The 23,546-nt window shown below is 40.8% G+C and overlaps 1 protein-coding gene across 1 annotated transcript in view; it reads left to right on the top strand.

Moving 5' to 3' along the window:
- The window catches only part of LOC121959008 (Snf2-related CREBBP activator protein), a 37,863-nt gene extending 15,114 nt beyond the window's left edge, over nucleotides 1-22,749 (top strand). The window contains 13 exon segments of the mRNA XM_042508189.1: nucleotides 1,020-1,184; nucleotides 1,924-2,031; nucleotides 2,740-3,069; nucleotides 3,837-4,009; nucleotides 4,863-5,176; nucleotides 5,994-6,196; nucleotides 7,233-7,402; nucleotides 8,161-8,357; nucleotides 8,686-8,800; nucleotides 11,128-11,253; nucleotides 11,958-12,134; nucleotides 12,909-12,992; nucleotides 15,051-22,749. Coding sequence (XP_042364123.1) covers nucleotides 1,020-1,184; nucleotides 1,924-2,031; nucleotides 2,740-3,069; nucleotides 3,837-4,009; nucleotides 4,863-5,176; nucleotides 5,994-6,196; nucleotides 7,233-7,402; nucleotides 8,161-8,357; nucleotides 8,686-8,800; nucleotides 11,128-11,253; nucleotides 11,958-12,134; nucleotides 12,909-12,992; nucleotides 15,051-20,081 — 7,193 coding nt within the window. The 3' untranslated portion in view covers nucleotides 20,082-22,749.
- The last annotated feature ends 797 nt before the right edge of the window (nucleotides 22,750-23,546 follow it).

Here is a 23,546-nt window from a genome sequence, read left to right as displayed (position 1 = left end):
GAAGATTTTAACTGTTGAAATCATCTCTGTATTCTGAGGATATTGCTGTTCGAAATGTCTGTTTTGTGTCAACATTTACAATTTTTAAAAAAAAAAGTCCAGCAGTGCGCACATCCAAAAGCTCTTCAATACTTGGACACAAGAGAAATAGATCCAAAAATAGAGTCTGCACAGTAGATGATGCTCCCATGAACATTTGTTTCCTTTTTTTGAGCCAAAGCCCTTCTGCAGACATAAGCATCATCTAGTGTGCAGACTCTGTTTTTTTGTATATTTTTAAATATTTCCACTCTTCACAGCTCCAGCTGTCTCTGTGCAAATCAAACAGCATGGGCTTCGTGCTGGATTGAGGCAAAATTAACGTGTTTTTCTCCGTTAGCTCGTTTTTGAAAGATGTTGACATCCTCACCACATTGGGAACGTAATGTACGCTGACAGAAGACGCCGAAGTCTCACTTTCTTGAAGTCTCGCTGTCTCGAAATTTCGCTTTCTCGAAGTCTAGCTTTGTCAAAGTCTCGTTTTGTCAAATTCTCGCTTTCTCGTGCTTGAAGGACAGATCTTTAATGCTCTCGATCTTTAATGCTCTCGACTAACTTTGCCTGTCAGCCGACCCGTCAGCTCTGACATGCGATGACTTAAACGTCATTTGCTTGCCAGATGTCAGTGTTGCTATGACAACCGGCAATGTGAAGCGAATCAGGAAACAATTACATTTAAGTCTTAATCTCAGGCCAGGATCGCTGTAAAGATCTCCAAATAGACTTTATTCTATGAAACTAACAATTAATTGATAACTATAAAACTTTTTTTTTTCAAAGTAGGAAATTCATCACATTATATTATTATTATTATTATTATTATTATTATTACTATTATTAGTATCATTATTATCATTATTATCATTATATTATTGCATCGACATGCCGTCTGTTCTGGAGTCCAGACTTTGAGAACATCTGTTGTAAACCGAATATCAAAATGTTTCTACCGCACGTCTTCTTTCTGTCTCCTCCCTCAGCTGGTGAGGTCGTGAGCATCGCCCAGCTGGCCTCGCTGGCAGGGCGACCCGTGTCGTCCTGCCAGGGCAGCAAACCCGTCACCTTCCAGCTTCAGGGCAACAAGCTGACTCTGTCCGGAGCTCAGATCCATCAAGTCCCAGCAGCGTCTCCGCGCCCAGTTCAAGGTCAGAGTCACGCCGCCTCAGACTCACTGTGGGAGAATAGAGAGTGGTTTTTTTTGTGTCATTTAAAATCAGTTATGCAACTACAAAAGTTCATCAGTAGATCGCAACTGTAATCGTCTTCATGAATAAGTGTTTAGTTTATTGATTTGCCCGTAGTTGTTGATGTGTGGGTCATCATGCATAAATGAAAACGGGCAAAATTAAAATGAAGATGCAAATTATTGAATATATCCAGGATGTTGAAACTGCAACAATTAATGTAAACTCAAACAATACCCCTAAATTCTGCAAGACCCTGAAATTTTGTCCAATCACTGCAACTTTGCAACAATTTTTAAAATTTTTAATCAAATTAAAAGTGGTGTAAATTACATAGCACAGCATACTCACGTCATTTTCTGTTTTTAACATTAAGTAGGAAAAACGTACAATAAAATCAAAATAAACTAGAAGTATATGTTGAAAAAAAATTTGAGGAAAAGAAACAAATAACTCCTTCACAAATTTGAAAGTTTTTTTCAGACATTATTAAAGCTGGACTAGAGTTTGATTAATGACATTTATAATAAAAAAACATTTGCTTCTTCAGGATATAGAAACAAAAAGTGCATTTCTAACAAATGTAACAGAATATTAAGCAAATTATTTTGGATAATTTCTTTGGTCATGATTGTGCAGTTCTGTATTTCATATATTATATTTATTTGAACCGGCTCTGTGGTTTCTGGACTCGCTGCAGGTAATGTGATGCACCTGGTGTCCAGCGGGGTGCAGCACCACCTCATCAGCCAGCCCGCCCAGGTGGCGGTCCAGAGCGCAGCGAACGCGCATCCGGCAAACACACAAGGTTATTAACCCTTCTGTCTCTCTTTCATGCTCTACCTCTTAACACTCTCGCTGACAAGTTATAATAATTTAAAAAAACTTTTTAGTCAATTATGCCTTAAAAGTTAGTTAAACGATTTAATTAACCAAAGAATTTTTAATTAGTAACTCTCTTATGTCACAGTAAAGGAAATTTTAAGTCATACAACTATTGCATTTTTAAAAATATTTTACCTTTAAGGCCGGCTTCAATATTACACGCACTCATATCGCAAGTGCATTTTTTAAAATCAAACATTAAAAATATTATACATTAATAGTATTTTCTACTAACATCAGTGCTAATCACAAATATTAAATATTCATTCATTTTCAGGATTTTAACCCTTTAAATGCTAGGTTTTTGTCATGATATCAGCGTGTCTATAGATGGAAAAAATAAATAAATAATCTTCCATATGTAACATGCCAAGTAGATTTTTAAAACTGTCATTTTGATGGTTTTCAGTGGAGCATTTTTTTACCTTAACAGTCTGAATGTAACTATTTAGTTCCCATTTTAGACTTGTTGTAGGAGCTGAGCTGGAAAATCACAGATCTTTCCAAATGTATGCCACATGCATGAACACAGCCAAAATTATCAAAAACTGAAGAATGAAAAGCACATAAAATGCGTCAAACCGTCCCTGAGGGTTAAGCAGTTTCTCACAGCTGATTCATGTTTCCTCAGTGACGCCCTCCATGGTGAGCAGCCCCGGCGTCGTGAAGATCGTCGTGCGTCAGACAGCAGGCAAGGACGGCGGGCCCGTGCCCACTCTGGCTGTGGCCCCTTCCCCTCGTGTTGCTCCTCAGGCATCCCCCTCCCCGCACCCCCACGCCAACACCACCCCTGTCAGAAACACTGCTCCACTGCAAATTGCCCAGCGCACCCCCGGTCCCGCTACTGCCCACTACACCATGGCTCCCCCCGGAAACCCTAGCTCCACCCCGAACCAGCCCCACCCCCCTCGCCCTGTCCTCAAAGTAGTGCAGCCTCCTCCTTCGAGCGCAGAGCAGCCAGGTGAGAGATCGAGCTACGACTCCGAACGCCGCGTGCATGCATGAAAAACAGAACTGGGTCACATCTTTACGGCACTAATCTTCAATGTTTTTTTTCCTTCCTCACCATCCCACTCCATTTTTTAAATCCTGTTAGAGAACCAGATGTGTGCAGCGTGTCATGTGAGACAAAACATGCAGGGAAGTTTAGGCAGTCACATGAAATTATCTCAAGGCCAGTTAAGATATTTAAAGACACATTTTCAGGCGTATAAATCCCTAGCTTTGAGTAATAGTTTGTGTCTGATGTGATTTTTCCATGAAAAAGTTAAACTGCAGAGAAGAAAAGTCTTTAAATGTCATCGACACATTCTCCGTCACTGGAAATATCCAGCATCTGTCAGCGGGTTTACATGCATTTCACTAACTGGGGTACTTTTGGCTTCTATTAGTAAAATAATTTCTGAATTACTTTGTGAGCAGGGTTCCCACGCAGTACAGAAAAGTATTTAATTTTGAAATGGAAAATGTGAAGAAACTCTGTGTTTAGGAGGAAAGTAGTTTCCATAAGTGGCGTATGGCATTAGGGGCCATTAACATGCCAACGATTCTGGCACGAAATGTTAAACTTGTGTTGTAATTTGGCTTTTGGTTCACATGACAACGGTATTTTGGGTTAAAATTGTTTCCGCTTTTATTAACTGAAATGAACTCCATTTGTTTCGTTTTTTTGCTCGTCAGAAGTGAGTTATTTAAAACGCTCTGCTTCCTCCTCCGTCCTCCCCGCAGCTCCCGTTCAGGTGACCTCCTCGTCCTCTGTGGCAAAGTCTTCAGTGGCACCGCGAGACCCCAGCAGCACTACGACACCAGTTACGACTAAGTCGAGGCCCAGCACAGCTGCAAAAGCTTTCCCTCCACCCAGGAGAGTGCCTCGTCCACCTCCTCGCTCTCCTTTCCACATGGTAGGAAAGCTGTGCCTCGTGATACTGATCATCAACAAGACAAAAATAATTTGACAATAAAAATGTAATAAAATAGATTTAAAAGCAATGATAACTGTAAATGTAAAGTTGTTTAAATGACTAGATAATTCAGATAAAAACAAAAAAAGGATAGAATTTTTGACAATAATATAGATAAAAGCTATTTTAATAATAATGGTGATGGTAAAAAAAACAGTAAAAGCTAGAATAAAGACTAGATAAAATGATGACAAAATACGATTAAATGGATATAAAAGCTATAATAATAGTAATAATAGTAATAGCAATAATAAACTGATAAATAAAAGCTAGACAAAAACTAGAAAAATAGTTTAAAAAGAAAACAAAAATAAAAATGTAAAACTATAATAATAACAATGAGAAACTTATTTAAAAAGAGAAAAAGAGACATATAAAATTGATGACAGAAAAAAAATTAAATAACAGATGTGATAATAAGAATGACATTTTACAACATAAATACAAAAAATACATAGAAGAGCTATAATGATAATAAAATAGTTGAATAAAAGCTAGACTAAAACCTATATAAAAGACCTATATATAGAAACCTATAAAAAAAAACAACCTATATATAGATTAAAAAACAAACAAAATAAAGACATAAAATTGATGAAGGAAAAAAAAAGTAAAAATTTAAAACATAAATACACAAAAATAAGAGAAATAAATAATGAGAATATTGTCGATAAGCTATTCTTATTTAAAAGCCAGATGTTATTACTATTAGAAACAGGATTTATCTCTCTTAGCTTCCTGTTTTTAAGCTCTTCGACACGTTAACTGACACTCACGTTAACTTCCTCAACAGTCTTGGCTGGCAGACAACCTGAAACAGCAGCGCGACAGCCGACTGGACTTCATCATTCGAGTCAACGAGAACCACTGTGCCGCAAAGCCCGTGTACGGCCGGGAGGTCTTAGACTTCCTGACTTTCCTCCCCAGTCCCCGTCCCTCGCCAGCCGCCCTGAGCCCTGAGGGGGAGTGGGGCCGCTCGGGCCACAGCAGCGCTCTGTACGCACAGTGGCAACACAAAGACGACTTCTGGTTTCAGAGCCGCGCTGTGAAAGAGGCCATCAACAGCATCGACGACAGGCTGGAGCTGCTCAATGACATCATCGACAGGTCGGTAACTCATCACTTTCCGGGAGTTTCAACTCCAAGAAGGATTTTAAAAAATTTTTATTTAACCAGGAATTGTCACGCTGAGATTCGACAGAACAAGTAGACTAAAAACACAACAGCATAAAAATGTACACACTAGCAACAAACTTACAACAAACAGGCAATTTGCAGCGTGCGGAGACCGTACATGTGCATCCGGTTTCCAAAACATCCTTAATCCTGCTCTTAAAACTCCCCCATGATGATAATAGAGTCCAGTTTAAAAAAGTTACTAAAAGTTTCCCATGTGACCAAAACTTGTAACCGCTGGCAGTTTTAGGAGTAGATGTAGTAGTCAGTAGAGTACATAAATAAAAAGACAGTTTTCACAGTTTCATGTAAAGAAAAATGTACCAATGCTCCAATCAAAACAGTTGGACAGAGAAGATAAACCAACTTTCTCGTACAAACGGCAGTGATGTGTGTCTTAAGCAAGATGTATTACTGTGCATGTATAAAATGTCTCCATAGATAAATTGCAGACAAAACTGTTGCTTGAACCAGTTTCTTCCTTGCACTGAAGGAGCGTTTGCTTCTATAACAGAAACTAACTTCACCCTGAGCTTTTTCTGTGAGACACTTTATAGGATGTTTAAAAGAAATTTTGTATTGCCAAAATTATTTATGTAAATAGTAAATAAAATTGGACCCAATACAGACCCTTGAGGGACACCATTTTGTATTGTCAAAAAGCTAGAAAGCACACCATCAATGTGGACACTTTGCGTTCTACCGCAAAGATTTGTGACTTACCTGTTATTTATTTTGCCCCTTTCAGGTTTACTTTTGTGATTCCCCCAGTGGAGGCTCCTCCGATCTCCATGCATTGCTGCCACCCTCCTCCCTCTCTGAGCCACAAGCAGGCCGTCTTCACCTCCTTACTGTCAACTCAAGTCGCTCCGCTCACCCGCAGTCTCCATCGTATCCAGTGTTACATGAGGACCCAGTTCCCGGACCTGAGGCTCATACAGTATGACTGTGGTAAGATTTCAAGATGCTTTATTTACAGCATGTTTGATTCCCGAGTGCTTAAAGAGAATTCCCACACTCATACATAAACGGTCATAAACTTAATAGTTAAGTAAACAATGTTTCGGTCATCCGTTGAGACTAAATAAAGGTTGAAAGAAAGAATGAATGTCAATGTTGTATTTAATAAGGTGTAAGGTAGATTTATTAGTCACAATTAGTTAGTTTGTCCTTGATCCTGCTACATCTTTGAAGGATGAGTTGATTAAAATCAGCAGCTCGTATGAAGGTTTCATCCTGTTGCTGCTGACGGCATCGTACAATTCCTGCAGTGCATTTTTCGAATTTGCATCGGAGTCTTGTGTCCTGTCGACTCTGAACATTGTCCCCCCCAATCCAGAGCAACAGCCTGATCCATGTCTCTGTGAAGATGTGCGCAGAGCAGTCTCTGATTGGTTGCCGAGTGAGCCTTGATTACATCTCATCCACTTTATTCTCGTGCAACCCGACGAACCAGAAGAAGGTTTGGCAGAGGAACAGCTCTCGGATCAAGTCGGGTCAGCCTCGCCCTGATGCTGGCTCTCCTCCCTCTCTTCGTCTTTCGGTTTCGTTTCTCTCCTCTGGTCTGACTGGTTGCTCGGCATGTGCTGTTGGTGGAGATCCTCTCGCGGTCTGCTGCATTCAGTCCAAACCCCACACAACTTTTCCCGATGTTAATGAGTGGCTCTCTATCATAGAAAAGTCGTGTTTCAGCAGAACGGCCCATGGAGTCAAAAAAAAAAGAAAAATATAGCAATAAAAGTAGCAAGGAAAATGTCCTCCTCTTATGAAAATTTCCATCTCTTAAGCTCTGGTCACCCATGACTGATGCCTCAGGTAGTGAAGTAAAACTGATTTAGCAAAGCCTGCTTTCACTTTGAGCCCATCGGTCCTTCGTCCCATCGTGTCCCATTGTATTTATGTTATTATCTGTTCTGCCTGTTTAATATTCTCTGCCGTTGGTCACCCTGTTGTCTGCGGTAAATAACTGTATTCTTACTGTGCGCAGGTAAGCTGCAGACTCTTCACACTTTGCTGCGAAAGCTGAAGACCGGAGGCCACAGAGTGCTGATCTTCACTCAGATGACGCGAATGTTAGACGTGTTGGAGCAGTTCCTCAACTACCACGGACACATCTACCTCCGACTGGATGGCAGCACACGCGTGGAGCAGAGACAGGTTAGCAATGACGGCGTTTTCAAATAACCTTGCATGGGAAAATATTAGATGTTGACCCTCTAATATTTAAGCGCTGTCTTAAAATTCAGACAAAACATTTTATTTATCAGAAAATCAAGTTATGCAGTCCACCTGCGGAGGGAATTAATCTGGAAGCCACAAACCTGAACACAGTCAGTTTTGGAGAAAGTGTGGAAATATGTCTGCTTATCATTTTCATATTTTTTGGGAGTATCCTAATTTCTTCCTCCTGGGAGGCATTTAAACCTCTAAAACCCAGCAGATTAGTTTGATTTATTTTGAAAACATGGCTAAAAAGTCAATGAGCAACACCAGTTTGTAAGAAATTAGTAATTACAAAGAGAATTATGTGAGAATTAGAAAGAAAAAGAAAATTCTGAAATTATAAATATAGTATTTATGATTGTTATTTTATGTATTTAAATTATGTTAGAGATTAAAAAGATATATTTTTGGTGCTTCTTTAGGGGTCAGGTAAGTTCCTTATTTGTGTTTTTTTCTTTATTTTTCTTTTGCAGATTTTCAGGTGATTTTTAGGTAAATTACTCATTGCCCTCTTCATATGCTCATGAATTAGGTGACTTTTCTCTGGTTTCAGAGGTTTTAAAGGTCGATCATGGACTTAAAAAATGCACAGTCCTTTTTTTGATGATCCCGTCTGTTGTCTTGTCTTTTATGTTCTTATCAGTAAAAAAGTTAACATTTATTCTCTTTGCATCTTCGTGCTTCTCCCTCAGGCCCTCATGGAGCGCTTCAACGCAGATCGACGTATTTTCTGCTTCATCCTGTCGACTCGCAGCGGAGGCGTCGGGGTGAACCTGACCGGGGCCGACACTGTGGTGTTCTACGACAGCGACTGGAACCCCACGATGGACGCTCAGGCGCAGGACCGCTGCCACCGAATCGGCCAGACCAGAGACGTCCACATCTACAGGTGACGGCTTTTTTTTTTTGACGAACCACAGTTAAATAGGGACGAGCAGGAAAAAGCAGCATTTATTTAAACTCCAATTTGCAGCCAGTTTTAATTATAATGGAGACTTTTTTCTTTTCTTTTTTTGAGTCAAAATGTCTCCAGACGAGGAAACAATGGAGCTATAGATAGTTGGTGTTTGACAGCAGAGACGAGGAAAATTGTCGTTTGATGAAGTTGTCAGTGTTATTTTAGGACCATGATATTTGCATCTTACTTATTTACAACTCCTTTTCCCCATAAACAAGAAATTTGATTTTTTTTTTTTTTTATAAATATTTTTTTTCAGGCTGATCAGCGAGCGAACAGTGGAGGAGAACATTTTGAAGAAAGCCAATCAGAAGAGGATGCTGGGAGATATGGCGATTGAAGGAGGAAACTTCACAACTGCCTTCTTCAAACAGGTGAGAATTTAATGTTTAGATTACAAACAGCAGCCTCTGGTTTTAGGGCTTGGGGCCTTTTTGTGGAGTTGAATGATGATCACGATTTTACCTCCTATGATCAGTTGCGAGATTTAAAATTCGTGCTCCGCTCATAGAAAACTCCTCTGCAGATCAAATCAAGCGCTTCCTAAACGAACAGCCAGCGTCCACTTTTGAAGAGCTGTCATTGACGTTATGTGTGCGCCCTGCAGCAGCAGCAGCAGCAGCCTGTGAAAAACGTTCTGAATGTTGCAACTGCAGACGGGCAAAAAGATAATCAGCTGTTGATCAACCATCAACATCTGTTTTTTTTGTGTATGTGTATGTGTGTGTGGTTTTTTGGCATTATTAAGCCTTTGTTAAAGAGGATAGCTGAAGTGTGAAAGGAGAGAGTCTGCAAAGAGCAAAGAGCTGCAGACTGCATTTAAACTGGGGCCGCTGCAGCGAGGGCAGCCTTTTTACACGCGGTGCCTGCTGTACCAGTTGAGCCACTGGGTGCCTCAACCATCATCAGCCGTTTGCTTTGAAGTTTCGATTTAGGAGAGAAAAAAATCTGATGCAAGGAGTGCATGAGAATTGTGTCTGAGCCTCAAAGCAACACAACCAACTTATTAAAGTGTGTGAAAAAAACACCACAATCTGCACTATGATAAATGCATAAAGGCCAAGAAGAATAATGTCGCTCACGAAACTCCACCGATTCACGCTCCTGTCCAGCGTCTCCTGAGACGTCCCGGCTACACTGCAGCACGTGACGATACTGTGACTGCTATTTATGAAAAAACATACATTTAAAAAATGAGATGTGGGGATAAACTGCATTCAGACAGAAAATGAATGAATTCTTTTGTTTTAGAGTCATGCCACCTTAATGGCCCATCCCCCATGGGATTATATGACACCTTTGCAATGAGATGAACAACAATAATAATAATAATAATACTAATAATAATAATAAACTTTATTTGTAAAGTGCTTTTCTGAACCAAACCAATAGTCCATAGTACATAATTCATAACATAAAAATAGCTTCTGGTATTGCTGACCAAAATTCATAATTACAGCTGAACAACAGATACAAAATTCTACACAGAAAATTAAATTCATACATTGGGAAATGATAATAAAATAAATGAACGAATATAAAATATCTAAATACACATCGTACACCTACTGCAACAAAGCTTCCTTCCTCATGTCCCAAGCTTTCTATAAATAAATTGCTAAATTAAATGAGAAAAACCTTGTTTCAAGTTTTATTTTCATGCAAAGATTTGCACATTAGCAGGATTGTAGAACAACATGGATGTAAAAGGCACGCATTTAAATGTACTGTTAAAATATTTTGAACCTAAAATCAATGAACAATGTTTGTGATAAATAATTAAAATATAAAATTGATCAAATTAATAATGAGGCAAAGAAACACTTGATTTTTTCTTAACCTTTATTGGACTTTATGAATGCACCAGTGCATATAGAAGTTTCCATCGTGCATTTAAACTGGAGGTTGTGCTCGCTGTAATGTTTGTTCTGCTTGTATTAATTGTTGTAACAATGTTTTATGCTCATGAAAAAATGAATTTTAAATCTCAGTTAGTATTTTAGTGGGTTTTATTAAGGATATATATATATATATTTTGGTCATAATAGTGCAGCCCTATTTTCTGCAGCTTTCTGCCACAGTCTGAAGACATGCAGGTTAATAATAATTCATTTATGGCTCTAACTTGCCTGTAGGTGTGAATGTGAGTTTGAATGGTTTTCTTTCTCTCCGTCAGCTCTGTGATCGTCAGTAGTCAGTGTCAGACTCCAGCAGCTCCCTGTGACCCTTTAAAATTTGAGCGGTTACAGATAAAAACGGATGGAATTCCCATAAATTATTATTTCATAGAGGATAAAAGGATTTATCAAACAGTTTGTACTGCGGCTGCTTCAGTGTCTCCTGTAAATCACTTGATGATGAATCACTGGTTAAACAAACGTGTAGGTGTGTGCTCGATGACTGTGCACATAAAAAAGTGTTTTTCTCTGCAGAAACAGACTGTGCCCTCCTCGCCTTTCATTCAGTGTGTTCAGATCCACCTTTTTAAGTCACGCCACTCGTGCTGTCTGAAGTGCGCCGATGTTTTTCTTATCAATGCATTGAATAAATGACACCGTCAGTGTTAACTGCTCTTTTTAACTCATTAATGTCAAGACGTTATGCAGCTCAAGTGCCTCCTTGTTTTTGTTTTTTGGTCAAGTACATTAAAGTGTTTTTTCCTTTTCAGCTGAATGTGACTCATTTTCATTTTGTTCCCCAGCAAACCATCAGAGAGCTGTTTGATATGAATGACGGGGAGCGGAGGGAGGCGGCGGTGGAGCTCTCTGTGCCTCAAGCTGAGGAGGAGGAGGCTGTCAACAAACAGAGCACCACCATACTGGAGCAGGTTAGACACATCACATACCAACGAAACAAGCTACGGAGCACAAAAATGCCAACAGCAACAACAAAACATAAATAAATGGCTCAATAAATAATATACTCTGCTATTAAATACACCACAAATCATAATGAAAATAAAATTGTATGTGAATTAACTGATAAAATGTTACATAAATTGATATTACTATTTTAATTTGATTTTTTTAAATATATGTTTTTATTAATATCCCTATATTTTATTTATTTATTTATTTACTTTCTTATCTAATACTCCAGTTTTATTTGTTTATTTTAAATAGTTTTAATGTGTTTCATTTATTTTTAATTTATTTTTAATTAATTGATAGAAGGTGACATACATTTATATTACTTTTAATTTGATTTTTTTTAATATATATTTGTATAATGTGTTTATTTAATAACAAAACGTATACATTTTATTATTGTATTAATTGCATCGTACATATCTTTTCGCACTCGTGTGTGTGTGTGTGTGTGTGTGTGTGAGTTTTTGTTTTTAAATGTAGAAAATGTAGTGATATATTAAATATTTCTGTATTTTTTTTAGACTTGCTGATAGTGGACTTTTGAACTTAATAACCTAAACCTGAATTAATATTGTCAAACACATCAAACATTAAAGGCTTCTCTAACAAATATGGTGCCGTTAAAAAATAATATGTGATCATTCTGGTATGATTCTCGCAGGCCCTGTGTCGCGCCGAGGACGAGGAGGACATCGTCGCCGCCTCTCAGGCCAAAGCAGAGCAGGTGGCCGAGCTGGCGGAGTTCAACGAGAACATCCCTCTGGATGACGGAGGAGAACAAGAGGAGGTGGAGGAGCTGTCCAAGGCCGAGCAGGAGATCGCTGCTCTGGTGGAGCAGGTGAATAATCATGCACTTCTGTTATTGAATTATTAATTAAAAAGTGAAAATAGATTCGGTTTGAGCTCTTCAACAGCTGGATTATACATCTTTGATGTAAAAATTAAATATAAAGTTTCTATCATTGTTGCCAGTGAGGATTTTTTTTTGTTGTATGTCTGAAGCAATATTTAATGCTCAGATAATTTACTGTATTTTTTAAAATTATTATTCTGGACAGCATTTTATGGTACAGAACATACATTAATACAGACAGTTCAATTTGCCCTGCTGCTCACATTTTTTTTCTTTTTAATTTAAGGACTTTGCAAACACACTTTTCTGAAGGCAAAGAAAGAAAGTAATCTATTCCATAATGTAAATATTATTTACTATATCTATTCCCTCCTGTATTGGTGGGGGTTTAGGGAGTAACCAGCGCCCTGTGAGAGAGCTTTTTTACAGAAATTAAAATACCAAACATATATTTATCTGAAAAATCAGCATGTCCTTAAAAAAAGTGTGGAAAATTGCAGGGGCGGGTCAATATTGAGTATGTTTTTTAATGCTTTGTGAAATTCTTGTGAAGATCCAGTCACTGGACACTCCCCGAGTACATGCCAGAGATTTGCTTCCTGAAAGCCACATTGTCTCGAACATTTGGCGTCCCTCCTGTAAAATTTGTCTTCTGCTTTGGTGTGATGAAAAAAAAACAACAAAAGACGAAAGGAATTTTTCCACCTGAAGTCACGCCAAACGTGAGTTGATCTGCTGTATTTTTTGGTCTTTCTCCAGCTCACTCCCATTGAACGCTACGCCATGAACTTCCTGGAAGCCTCATTGGAAGACGTGTGCAAAGAGGAGCTGAAGCAGGCTGAGGTAACGCTTATCTTCACCTTTTGCTTAGTTTGAATTAAAATAACAGATTCATGTCTCATCAGCTTAAGTCCAGAACCAAAAGATATTGAATTTGCAATTATAAATAACTGAGAAAGTAGCAAATCTTCACATAAAAGACTCTGTAATGAGACAAAAGTTGGCATTTTTTATTGATAATTTGGCCTAAATTTAGTTTAAAGTTGTTCAGTTACTTTATTGTGAATTAACTGACTCATTTTACGGTTTCAGCACCGGTACGAATTTGACTTAAGTGTTAGTTTTGATTTCCATGGCCACCACTATTACAGCGTTCACGCGGATCCTTAAAAGTCTTATAAGGCACCTTAATTGGCCTTAATTAAAATGAATTAAATTTGTTTTTCAAAAGTCTCAAAAATGCTCCGACATGGCAAGTAGAATTTTATGATTGCATTTTCTGATGTTGCATCATAAAATCTCAAAATAATTGATAATATCTTTTTTGTTTTGTTAAATAAATTCCTCCTCTTAAACATGTTATGTTGGGAATCCCAGCAATTTCTCACGAGCAGAGTGAAAAACAAAATTTAATTTTTTATCTTCTAAAAAACATTTGGGCAAAATAAAATTGTCCTTCTTGAATTCTGGTTATTAGAAATTCGTTCCAAGTGGCATTTAAAAAACTCCTAAAAAGTCTTAAATCTAACTTGCCTTACCTTTTCAATAAGGCTTCAGGAAGCTTAATAGGAAGAAATTTGGAAGAAGTGAAAAACATATATTTCCCTGAAATGCCCTTCTTTTGTTTGAATACAACTAAACCCTGTATTTTTATTTTTATTAATTTATTTCAAATTCTGAACACCCCATATTCTGTTTTTTTATTTCTTTGTCTTTTATGTTGATGTTGCTTTAAGAGTGTAAAAAATGAAAAATTGTTCCCTCTGTAAAATTACTAAATTGAAGATGACTATGATGGCTGCTGTGAAGTGAAACCAAATAAACAAAATGTCAAAAAAAAAAAAAAATACGTGCACTCTGCAAGAAAGAAAAAATCGAACTTGCCTTAAGCTGCAGGAACCCTGTTAACGGGGTAAACGCCCAGCAAGTTGCTTTGCGTTATATTGAACAAAATCAAAACATAAATCAGTTTTGTAAAAACAAACTTTGAGGTGGTCCTTAAGCAGCTCCTTTAGTAACAGACTGCGACACCCACAGTGTAGGAAGCAGCGCCGCAGGTCCTTCATTTCAACGACAGTCAGACTTTAACAAGAAAATATTGCATAATGTAACACTGTTGTTTGTCTCCATCACCCACCACCGTGCATTAATTATTAGCACTTTCATCCCAGGTTTTTGGGCCATTTATTTTTTAAATATCTATTGTTTTTATGTCATGTATTCTAATCCACAACAGAGGAAGAATTCTATATGTCTGTTAAGATTTTAAATGTGTTAAGTTTTTGTTTTTATCCATTACTGTATATTTAATTTAATTTTATATTATTTTGCTATTTTATTTAATTTATTTTTTTACTTTTTTGTTTTATTTTATGCATGTTTTGTATGTGTTCTTAAACATGTATTTAATATCTCAGTATTTTATGTGTATTTTATCTGTATAGTTATTCTTTATGTCTATCATTGTATATTGATAGTCATATACTTATATTTGCCTGCAGACATGTACATGTACTTATACATATGCTCTATATTTAAACTGTGACAAGCTCATGTGCAATTGCATATTTGTGCAAAATGATACTACTTACTTTGCAATCATATTTGTTTATTTCTATTTTACTCCAGTAAAGTACTACAATTTGTGTATGTGTATTACAGTTATCCTGTGCAACTGCCAATCATAGACATGCAGTATCTGTTTAAGTAATAGGTATATATAGATTTTATATTTTTTTTTATTTTATCATATTTCTATTTTTGTTATGTTTTAATCCCATCCCATTTATTATTTAATAATTTGTTTTTCGGTTGTGCTGCTGATTGTTAAGCTGCTGTAAGGTGTACATTTCCTCGATATGGGATTGATGAAGTCACAATCTTGTTTTATTTTCTGTTTAGGAGCAAGTGGAGGCCGCCAGAAAGGGCCTGGACCAGGCCAAGGAGGAGGGCCTAAAGCTTCACGCTTCATCCGATGATGAAGAGGATGACTTTTTGTCACCGCCAGCCTCCGTGGAGCCTGCTCAGCCAGCCCGCCGTGGCCGTAAACCCAAGGACAAGGACAAGGTTGTGACCTCTACAAGGACCAGCGGTAGGCTGCGTGGAGCCTCCCCTGAAACTGAGCCTGAGCCCACACCCCTTAGAGAAGTGCCTGAAAGACTCCGCGGTGGTCTGAGAGGACGAGGAGCTGCCAAAGACACTGCGTCTACCACCCCGTCCCGCACAGACCATCACAAAACCTCCTCATCAACCAGGCTTCAGGATTCCTCTAAATCCTCAAAAGCCTCTTCTCCTGCCAGAGATCACCAGAACACCAAAACCAGGACTCTGCCAAACCGCTCCCATCCCAGTCCAGTGCCTTCGCCTCCCACAACCTCCCCCCCTGGAGGGAAACAGCAGTGTGTTGGGGAGACCGACAGCAAGACCTCCAAAGCCTGCAAAGAGGAAAAAGAGGGGGAGAAGGAGAGGAGGGTGTCCGAGTCATCGCTTGAATCCAGCTGCCCGGCGGACCATCAGGCAAAAGATGATGACACCAAAGACCACAGCGCCATGTCTCCCCCCTCAACCAGCTCCCGATCGCCTCGCAAGCGTCAGTCAGCAGACGGTGAAGTCCTGCGTGGCCTGGTTGAAGACTCCCCATCCGCCAAAGTCCTGCGGAAGCTCCCAGGGAGGCTGGTCACAGTGGTGGAGGAGAAGGAGCCAAGAAGGAGGCGGCGGCGAGGCAGTGGCACTGGAGGTGGAGCTTCGTCTGAGGAGGCAACCGTGGAGGAGAACACTGCCGGATTCGTTGACGAACCAAACAAAGACAACACATCCCCGAGCCCTGACAGCAAAACAAAAGTTACCAGATCTCCTCAGGACCAAGACTCTACTCCTATTCCGTCTGTGCAGCCACCGCCTGTCAGAAGTTATCCTCCATATTCCCCGTCCCATCTTTCTCCGGACATGCCTGTGCTGAGGAATCTTCCAGTACGCCGCAGGTTGGAAACTGAATCGCGCATGGCTGCTCAGCTGGGAGAGCAGCATCTGGGTCGGGGAAGAGGAGGAAACCAGGCCAGAAAAACGGACACACCACCAGGCAAAGACGCCACTTCAACCTCTGCAGAGTCCAGTGTGAACTCTCTTGGGGCACCTTTGAAAAGAAAGAGGGGCCGGCCCCCTAAGACTCCCCCAAGGTTACCAGAGTTGGAGAATACAATAACGCCTTCCCCACAGCCCAGCTCGCCAACTGAGGAAGGGAATCCCCCTCACTCCCCAAAACGTAGGAGAGGTCGACCTCGCAAAGACTCCGTAACAATGTCAGACACTGTCAGTGAAGGACAGGACCCAAAAAATGAAACTGACACTATCGATGTGTCCTGCACATCAAAAACTGAAGCTAACACAGAGCCAACTGTCTCGCCTCCCAACAAGACCCATATAGCTGCTGTAGTAACCACAAGTCAGGCCTCCCAGTCTGCCAAAGCTGAGGAAACAGACACTAAGACTGAGGTTTCAGTCCCTTCTCCAGATACAGCTCAAGCCCCAACAACAACAGATAATGCTCCCGCACCAGCTTCAGTCCAAGCACCCACTGCACCTGCACCCCAGTTGACAGCACCCCTTCCTGTGGTTACCTCAACATCCAGCTCAGCCCAGCACGTTAGCTCAGCTCCTGCTCCCACTCTAAGCCCAGACACAGCATCAACCCAAGTGTCCTCTGCATCATCTGGCCCACTGTCTACGCCTGCCACCATCCCAGTCACTGCTTCCCCCACTACAGCACCTCCACTGCCCCCTGCCAGCACCGACACATCAACTCATCCAGTTGTGAAACCAACACTTGTGGTTTCCACTGCTTCTGTAGCTCCTTTAGAGCCAAGATCTTTTACAACTGTGAAAACAACAGCACCAGACTCTGCCAAAACCACCACCATTACACAATCAGTTGCCGCCACTCCATCGACCGTGACATCCTCTGCCCCTGCTGTTGAAGTCACATCAGTCCCTGCCATAACAATCTCAACAGGAATATCAAAAACAGTTAGCGCTTTACCAGCGGTCACCACTACAGTGAAATCAGTCACAACTAAAGCTACTGTGGCAAAGGAATTGCCACAAGCTTCCGCTTTGTTTGATTCTCTAACCTCTGCCCCAGCTAATGTAACTTGCGCCCCAGCTACAGTAACATCCATCTTAGCTACCATAGCCTCAGCTCCATCTACAAAGATGTCTGCCCCAGCTACAGTAATCTTAGCTCCAACTACCATAACTTCCACCCCAGCTACCTTAACGTCTGCCCCAGCCACCGTAACGTCCACCCCAGCTACTATAACTTGCACCCCAGCTACCGTAACGTCCACCCCAGCAACCACTACTTGCACCCCAGTTAATGTAACGTCTACCCCAGCTACTGTGACCTCCACCCCAGTTGCTGTCCAGGAGGTTTCAGCTACAGTTTCCCCCAAACCGGAGTCAGTATCTTCCTCCACTACAGCAACAACAGTGACAACAACCGTAAAAACATTCCAAGCAAGTCTGTCAAAATCAACAAGTCCAAGCACAGTTCCCACTGCAAGTCCAGCCATGTCTGCCTCAACACCATCAGTAACTCCAACCATGTCTGCTTCTACGACACCATTGGTAACTCCAACCATGTCTGCCTCTACAACTGCATCAGTAACAACAGTTTCATCATCTGCTGCAAATACAGCTCCAAGTTCTCCAGCTCAAGCAAGAATTAATGAGACAGCTACCAACATCCCTACCAAACCGGTCGTAACCTCAGCACCACCAACAACGGTTCAGGTGGCTACACAGGCGACAGATGTTCCAGCAAAATCTCCTGCAACCCCAACCTGCACTTCATCCCAGACTACAATGTCTGCCAGTGTGACTCCCACAGCCAAGTCAAGGACAGTTACAGTAACGCCATCATCCCCAACAGAAGGAGTCCAAATAAAAATCCCTGTAGTAGCAGCCCCTGTCATAGAATATTCAACTACCACTGCGTCATCTGCAGGAAAGACTGTCGAGATCACACCTCCAGTTACAACTTTCACAAGCTCTACAGCAGCACCAGTACAGGTTACCACAACAACATCATCCCTAGAAAAGTCCATCACCGTTGCAACCACTTCATCCTCGGAAAGGTCCATTACAGTATCAACCACAAGCATTGTCACAACTACCCAAGTATCTATGACTACAGCCATCCCCGTGTCCGTAGCAGCTACCACAGCTACCACAACCAAAACAGCTTCTCCTGTGTCCACACCAGTTCAGGAAGAGGCTCTCCCCCAGTTACCTACATCTGCATCCTCTAGTGTTTCATCTGAGAATCAATCTTCATGGAAAGATCAGAAAGTATCTGCATCTACAAGTGACCTGGACAAGGTGACAGAAATGGAGGTAGATTCTGTGGAGGCTGGCAAGGAGGAGGACGACAAGGAGGAGGACATCTGTAAGTCTCAGCCCAAAAGGAGAAAGGTGGAGAGTTCCTCTGAGACCAAAGAGTCGGGAAGCGAGGCACAGCCTGCAATTGCCCCTCAGAAAGAAGAACCTAAGCAAGAAGCAGTGGAGCAAAGGCCAGTCCAGAAAAGGCCTCTTAGTCGCCAGAGTAGCCAGGAGTCTGCTCACTCCTCTTCGTCATCATCCGGGTGCTCTACATCGACCCTCACCCGCCACGCTCACCACAAGAGGACTTATGAGAACAGACATCCGGCCAAGAAGAGGCGGATGGATGTCACGTCGGAAACAGCGGAGGAGAAAATGGAAGAGGGTGGGGCAAAGGAAGAGGAAAGCAAGAAGGAGCTCACCACCTCTACTTCCCGGGGAAGGCATTCCAGGTCTTCCTCCTCCTCCTCGGACTCTGACCACAGCGAGAACAGGAAGGAGCACAGGTTGACTCGCTCGGCCAAGCACAGACTACAAGATCAGGAGCGGGAAAAGGGCAACAGCCGGCAAGGGAAGAAACCTGCGCCAAGCTCTGACAGAAATGCATCAAACAACACCAATGCGTCCACAGGTGGAGAGTCGGGCAGTGATACATCTTCTGTCAGAATCACCAGGAAGTCTGCAGGAGCTCAGCCTTCACAGGACAGTAAATCTCAGACAAACAACGCGCCCTCACTTCCTCCTGAGCCCGAAGTTCTGGGGAAGAGGTGCTCGGCGCTCAACGCGGCGGCCAAGCTCCTCGCAATGAAAGGCAGAGTGGATACACCGGGACACACCCCTCGCAAAGACTCTGGAGCTAAGGCTGCCGGGACTCCCCCTGCCTCCTCTTCGGACAAGAACCAAAAGCCCAAAAGCAAAAGTGTACCCCCCTCTCCCCAGAGTAACTCCATGAATCTTACAAATAACAAAAGCGGTGGCAGCAAACCCTCAACACCCAATCAGACAAGCCGCCCTGCGTCCCGCTCCACAAGACAATGCCCTGGATCTCTGGTTCCACCCCTGGAATTGGAGTACAGGCGATCTAAAGTAGACGATAAAGAGAGGGGGAATCGGAAGTCGTCAGGTGGGAAGGAAGGCGAGACAGAGGCGCAGTCTTCATCCCGGGGCCACAGTGCCTGCAGCAGCATGAGCAGCGACTGCGAGGGTGGGCGCAGCAGCAGAAGCCGCAGCAGCAGCAACAGCAGCCAGCGCACCCACAGCATTAGCTCCCAGAACACCGAGCACAGAGAGTCCCGTGCCACGTCCTCTGGCAGCGAGCGCGAGAGGGATCGCAGCTCGGAGAGCAGAGACAAAAGAGACAAGCAGGGCCAGCACAGGGAGAGCCGCAAGGACAGAAGGTCTCAAAAGCTTTCGCAGGAGGTGACCAGCAGTTCAGGAACAGAGGGGACGCCGGACAGGGTGCTGCGGAGCGTTGCAGCACTCGCAGCGGTGCAGGCCCGATCACCAGCCGCGAGCACCCGCTCCTCTTCTGGTCAACACCGTCACAACAAGACATGATCAGAGTGCCAAAGGGAAAAAATGGAAGTGCCGTTGTAGAGCACGACACGAGAGCATGTCATAACCTCCAAGGTTGCTGCTTTGTGTGCACTCTTAACGAATGCAAGGGAACAGAGTGCTGCACAAGCCAGGGACCTCCCTGCCTCTTGGGCCCTCTCCCTTTCGAATTGGAGCTGGTCCTCTTGCCAGCTCAGCCATTGTCAGCTGGGGGAAGGCTCAGGGATGCCGGACTGAGAGTTAAAAAAAAAAAAAAAGTGGCGCCGTCGTTGTGCGTCCATGAATGGTCATATAAAGTACAGTGGATAAATTCACCACTGGGACTTGAGGGGGACAAAGGTGCAAGAGGTAATAAAGGAAAGTTGTTAGTTCACATTATGTACTGTAATCATTTAAGACTGGAACACTCAGATCTTGCGTTAAGATGGGATTATACAGCACCCTCTATTAGGGTCGTAAACGAAAAGTCATTTGTGTGACGTTAAAAACGTATGAGTGACCAGTTGTATTGTAAGTTGGAGGTTTTAGAGAGTTTGGTTTTGAAGACTTCGTCAGCTGTCCTGACTATTGTTTCTTTGTAGTCAGTTGATAAGTTATGCATATTTTATTATTTCTTCCAGGGTTTTGGGAAGAGACCAGATCTGTCAATGTGATCTTTGCTGCACTATGCTGGAGCTTGTCTTTGCTTGGGCCCCTTTTTTTGTCACGTCAGTTTTCTGTTCGTTGGAATCTTTTTTTTTTTTTTTTTTTTTTTTTAAATCCAGCCTTGCATTTCTCATTTGCACATCTGATATCGTGGCCCTCGGCTTTTGAGTACATTGTGGTGTAGTAATAAGTTTTTAAATCAACTTAAGTCAATTAACTGGTTCTTGGTACCTCACGACGCATCTCTACGATTTGAAAACGTATTAATTGAAGTTGCAAATTCAACATCTGCTCGTCACAAGAGCAGCAAAAGATAAATTTCTTTTTCCTAATCTTCCCAAAGGCATTTATAGTTACCGGTCCACTTTGTTGTGTATTTATATCGAAAGGGCAAGTAAATGTTATTGAAATTAAGAGTGCCTCTTTTGGCCAAATGGGTTTGAACCTTAGATTGCCTTGTGAAGCACCTGAAGCAGGGGTGTTGAGCTTCTCTCGTTATTTAAAAAAAAACGCCAAAAGAAAAAAAAAAAAGAAGAAACCCGGAGAACATCAAAAAAAGCACCCTGTGCATCAGTGCTACCAAATTAATGTTTTATTTTTCACCTGGATTTTTTTTTGTCACCATCACGTCATTGCTCTTTGTTCATGTAAAAAAAATTACTTGGACAAAAATATGTGAATAAAATTACTGGTACAGTTCCAGATGACTGTAAATTGTCGATTTACTTTGGGAGAGCTATTTTGAGCAAAGGTGATATTTGGGGGGGCTGGGCGGGTCGGGGTAGTTTATGGTGATGGTCTTATTTTTGATTTGTCTCTCTTCATTTGTTGCATTCCTTTGATCCCTTGTAATTCCACATTGTTTTACTTGAAAATTTAAGACAATTACAGTTGAATAAAAAGACCAAAAATTAGTTGACATTTTTCATTGTGTTGAAGGTTTTGTTTAATTGTGGGTGAAATACAGCGTCATGTCATTATTAGAAAAAAAAACAACCAAAAAATGTTTCTTGATACTTTAACTCACAAGGTGTAAAAATGCAAAAAAAAAAACAAAAAAAACTTTTCAGTCTGAACAGCGGATGTGTGAACTTAACAATTTATGATACAAGACAAACACAAAATAATAGAACACATTTATTTTAAAAACAAATCTATATTAAAATAAATGAGTGTGTTCAACAGCCGGAATATTACACAGTAGTAAAGTCGCTGCTCTGCTCATCAACCTTTTTCTTTGTTTTAAAAAGAGACTAAAGTATGGAAGACCATTTCTGCTAGAAAAAAGGAAATTTAGCTTTGTGATGCAATAAAAAAAGGAGAAAACTTCCCAAAATAATTACTTGTTTATCTCGAAATAACGACTTAGTATCTCAAAAAATGACTTGAAATTTCAAAATAATGATATAGTATCTCAATAACAAAGAAACCTCCAATGACTTAGTGACGTTTTTAGCATTACTGAGATACCTAATTATTATTTTGAGTTACGAAGTCACTGTTTTGGTAAATTTTCTCATTATGTTACTATACGTAGTCATTTATTTGAGATAATTTTGTTATTTGAGGTACTTATTATTGAGATAACGACTCATTTTGAAATATAGACTAATTATTTTTCAGAATCTATTACTATTTAAGACACTTGGTCTACTTTTCAGTTTCTCATGTTACTATACTAGAGCATTTTGAGATACTAATTCATTATTTTTAAGATGCTAGCTCATAAATTATGAGATACTAAGTCCTGTTTGATAACATTCTCATTATGTGGCCATACTAGCTCATTAATTTGAGATGCTAACTCGTTTGTCGATTGTCATTATATTGAGATACCAAGTCATTATTTTAGTGTTTCTCCTGTTGCTATATTAAGTCATTTTTGAGATACTGACTCATTATTTTGAAGATGGCTCTTTTTCCATCACAGTGCTATGCGTTTCTATTTCTATTTTCTTTTTTTACTGGCAGAAATGAGCTTCCATACTTGAGCAAAGACCAGACGACTTTTAACAAACATTTTTGGTTTATTTTTCATAACAGATTTGTCACATTGTGGTGCACCGCCGGCCAATCTGTTTCCATAACTGTTTTTTTGTGGTTAGTTAACAAAAATGCTGCAGGATTTCCCCTCAGACAAAAACAAAAAAAAAATACTAAAGGAGCAACCTGGAAGACAAAAAGAGACTTTGCACAATGTGACAAACTGATGGAGAAAAATAAAAGTATAAAACGAGTAAATGTATTACGCGAAGCTGAAACACTGCTGTGTGAATTCAAACACAGAACTCACTCCGTCCCTTCTTCACAATGTTAGTGCACAGCAGCTCATTCTCACAGGACATAACGGTGAAGGCACAGTTTTTGGGGAAAAAAAACAAAACAAAACATTTTGTGTGGTTGCAAGCTTTTTTCGTAGCAGCAGCTTACACAGCAATGTTTCAATCATAAATACAAACTTGATAGGACAAATAAAAGTTGGGCCTCGGGCCTTTTATTGCAGTGCTGAGACACCATGACATTAAAATTCGAAGGGGGGTGTTATTTCACACACAAAAAAAAATCTGTACTTACAACTTGTTACATGTCGGCAGTTTGAAAAAACTTTCAAGTTTTTAAAAATCATCTCAATCATCATCGTTATGTACAATTATATTAGTCTATTTGCCTCTAAAAGAAATTCCTACTCTATTAAAATTGTTATTTACGCCTCAAATTCATCCAGAAACAACAACGTAACAAGAATTAAACGCACAGTTTCCTGAGTACAGTATGATCAGCGCCAGTCTCAGTTTCAATACTGCATTGTGCTTTGCTCAAGGC

Source organism: Plectropomus leopardus, chromosome 19, assembly GCF_008729295.1.
Source record: "Plectropomus leopardus isolate mb chromosome 19, YSFRI_Pleo_2.0, whole genome shotgun sequence".
Taxonomy (NCBI): domain Eukaryota; kingdom Metazoa; phylum Chordata; class Actinopteri; order Perciformes; family Serranidae; genus Plectropomus; species Plectropomus leopardus.
The sequence above is the reverse complement of the archived record's forward strand: the minus strand, read 5'-3'. Positions and strand labels throughout refer to the sequence as shown.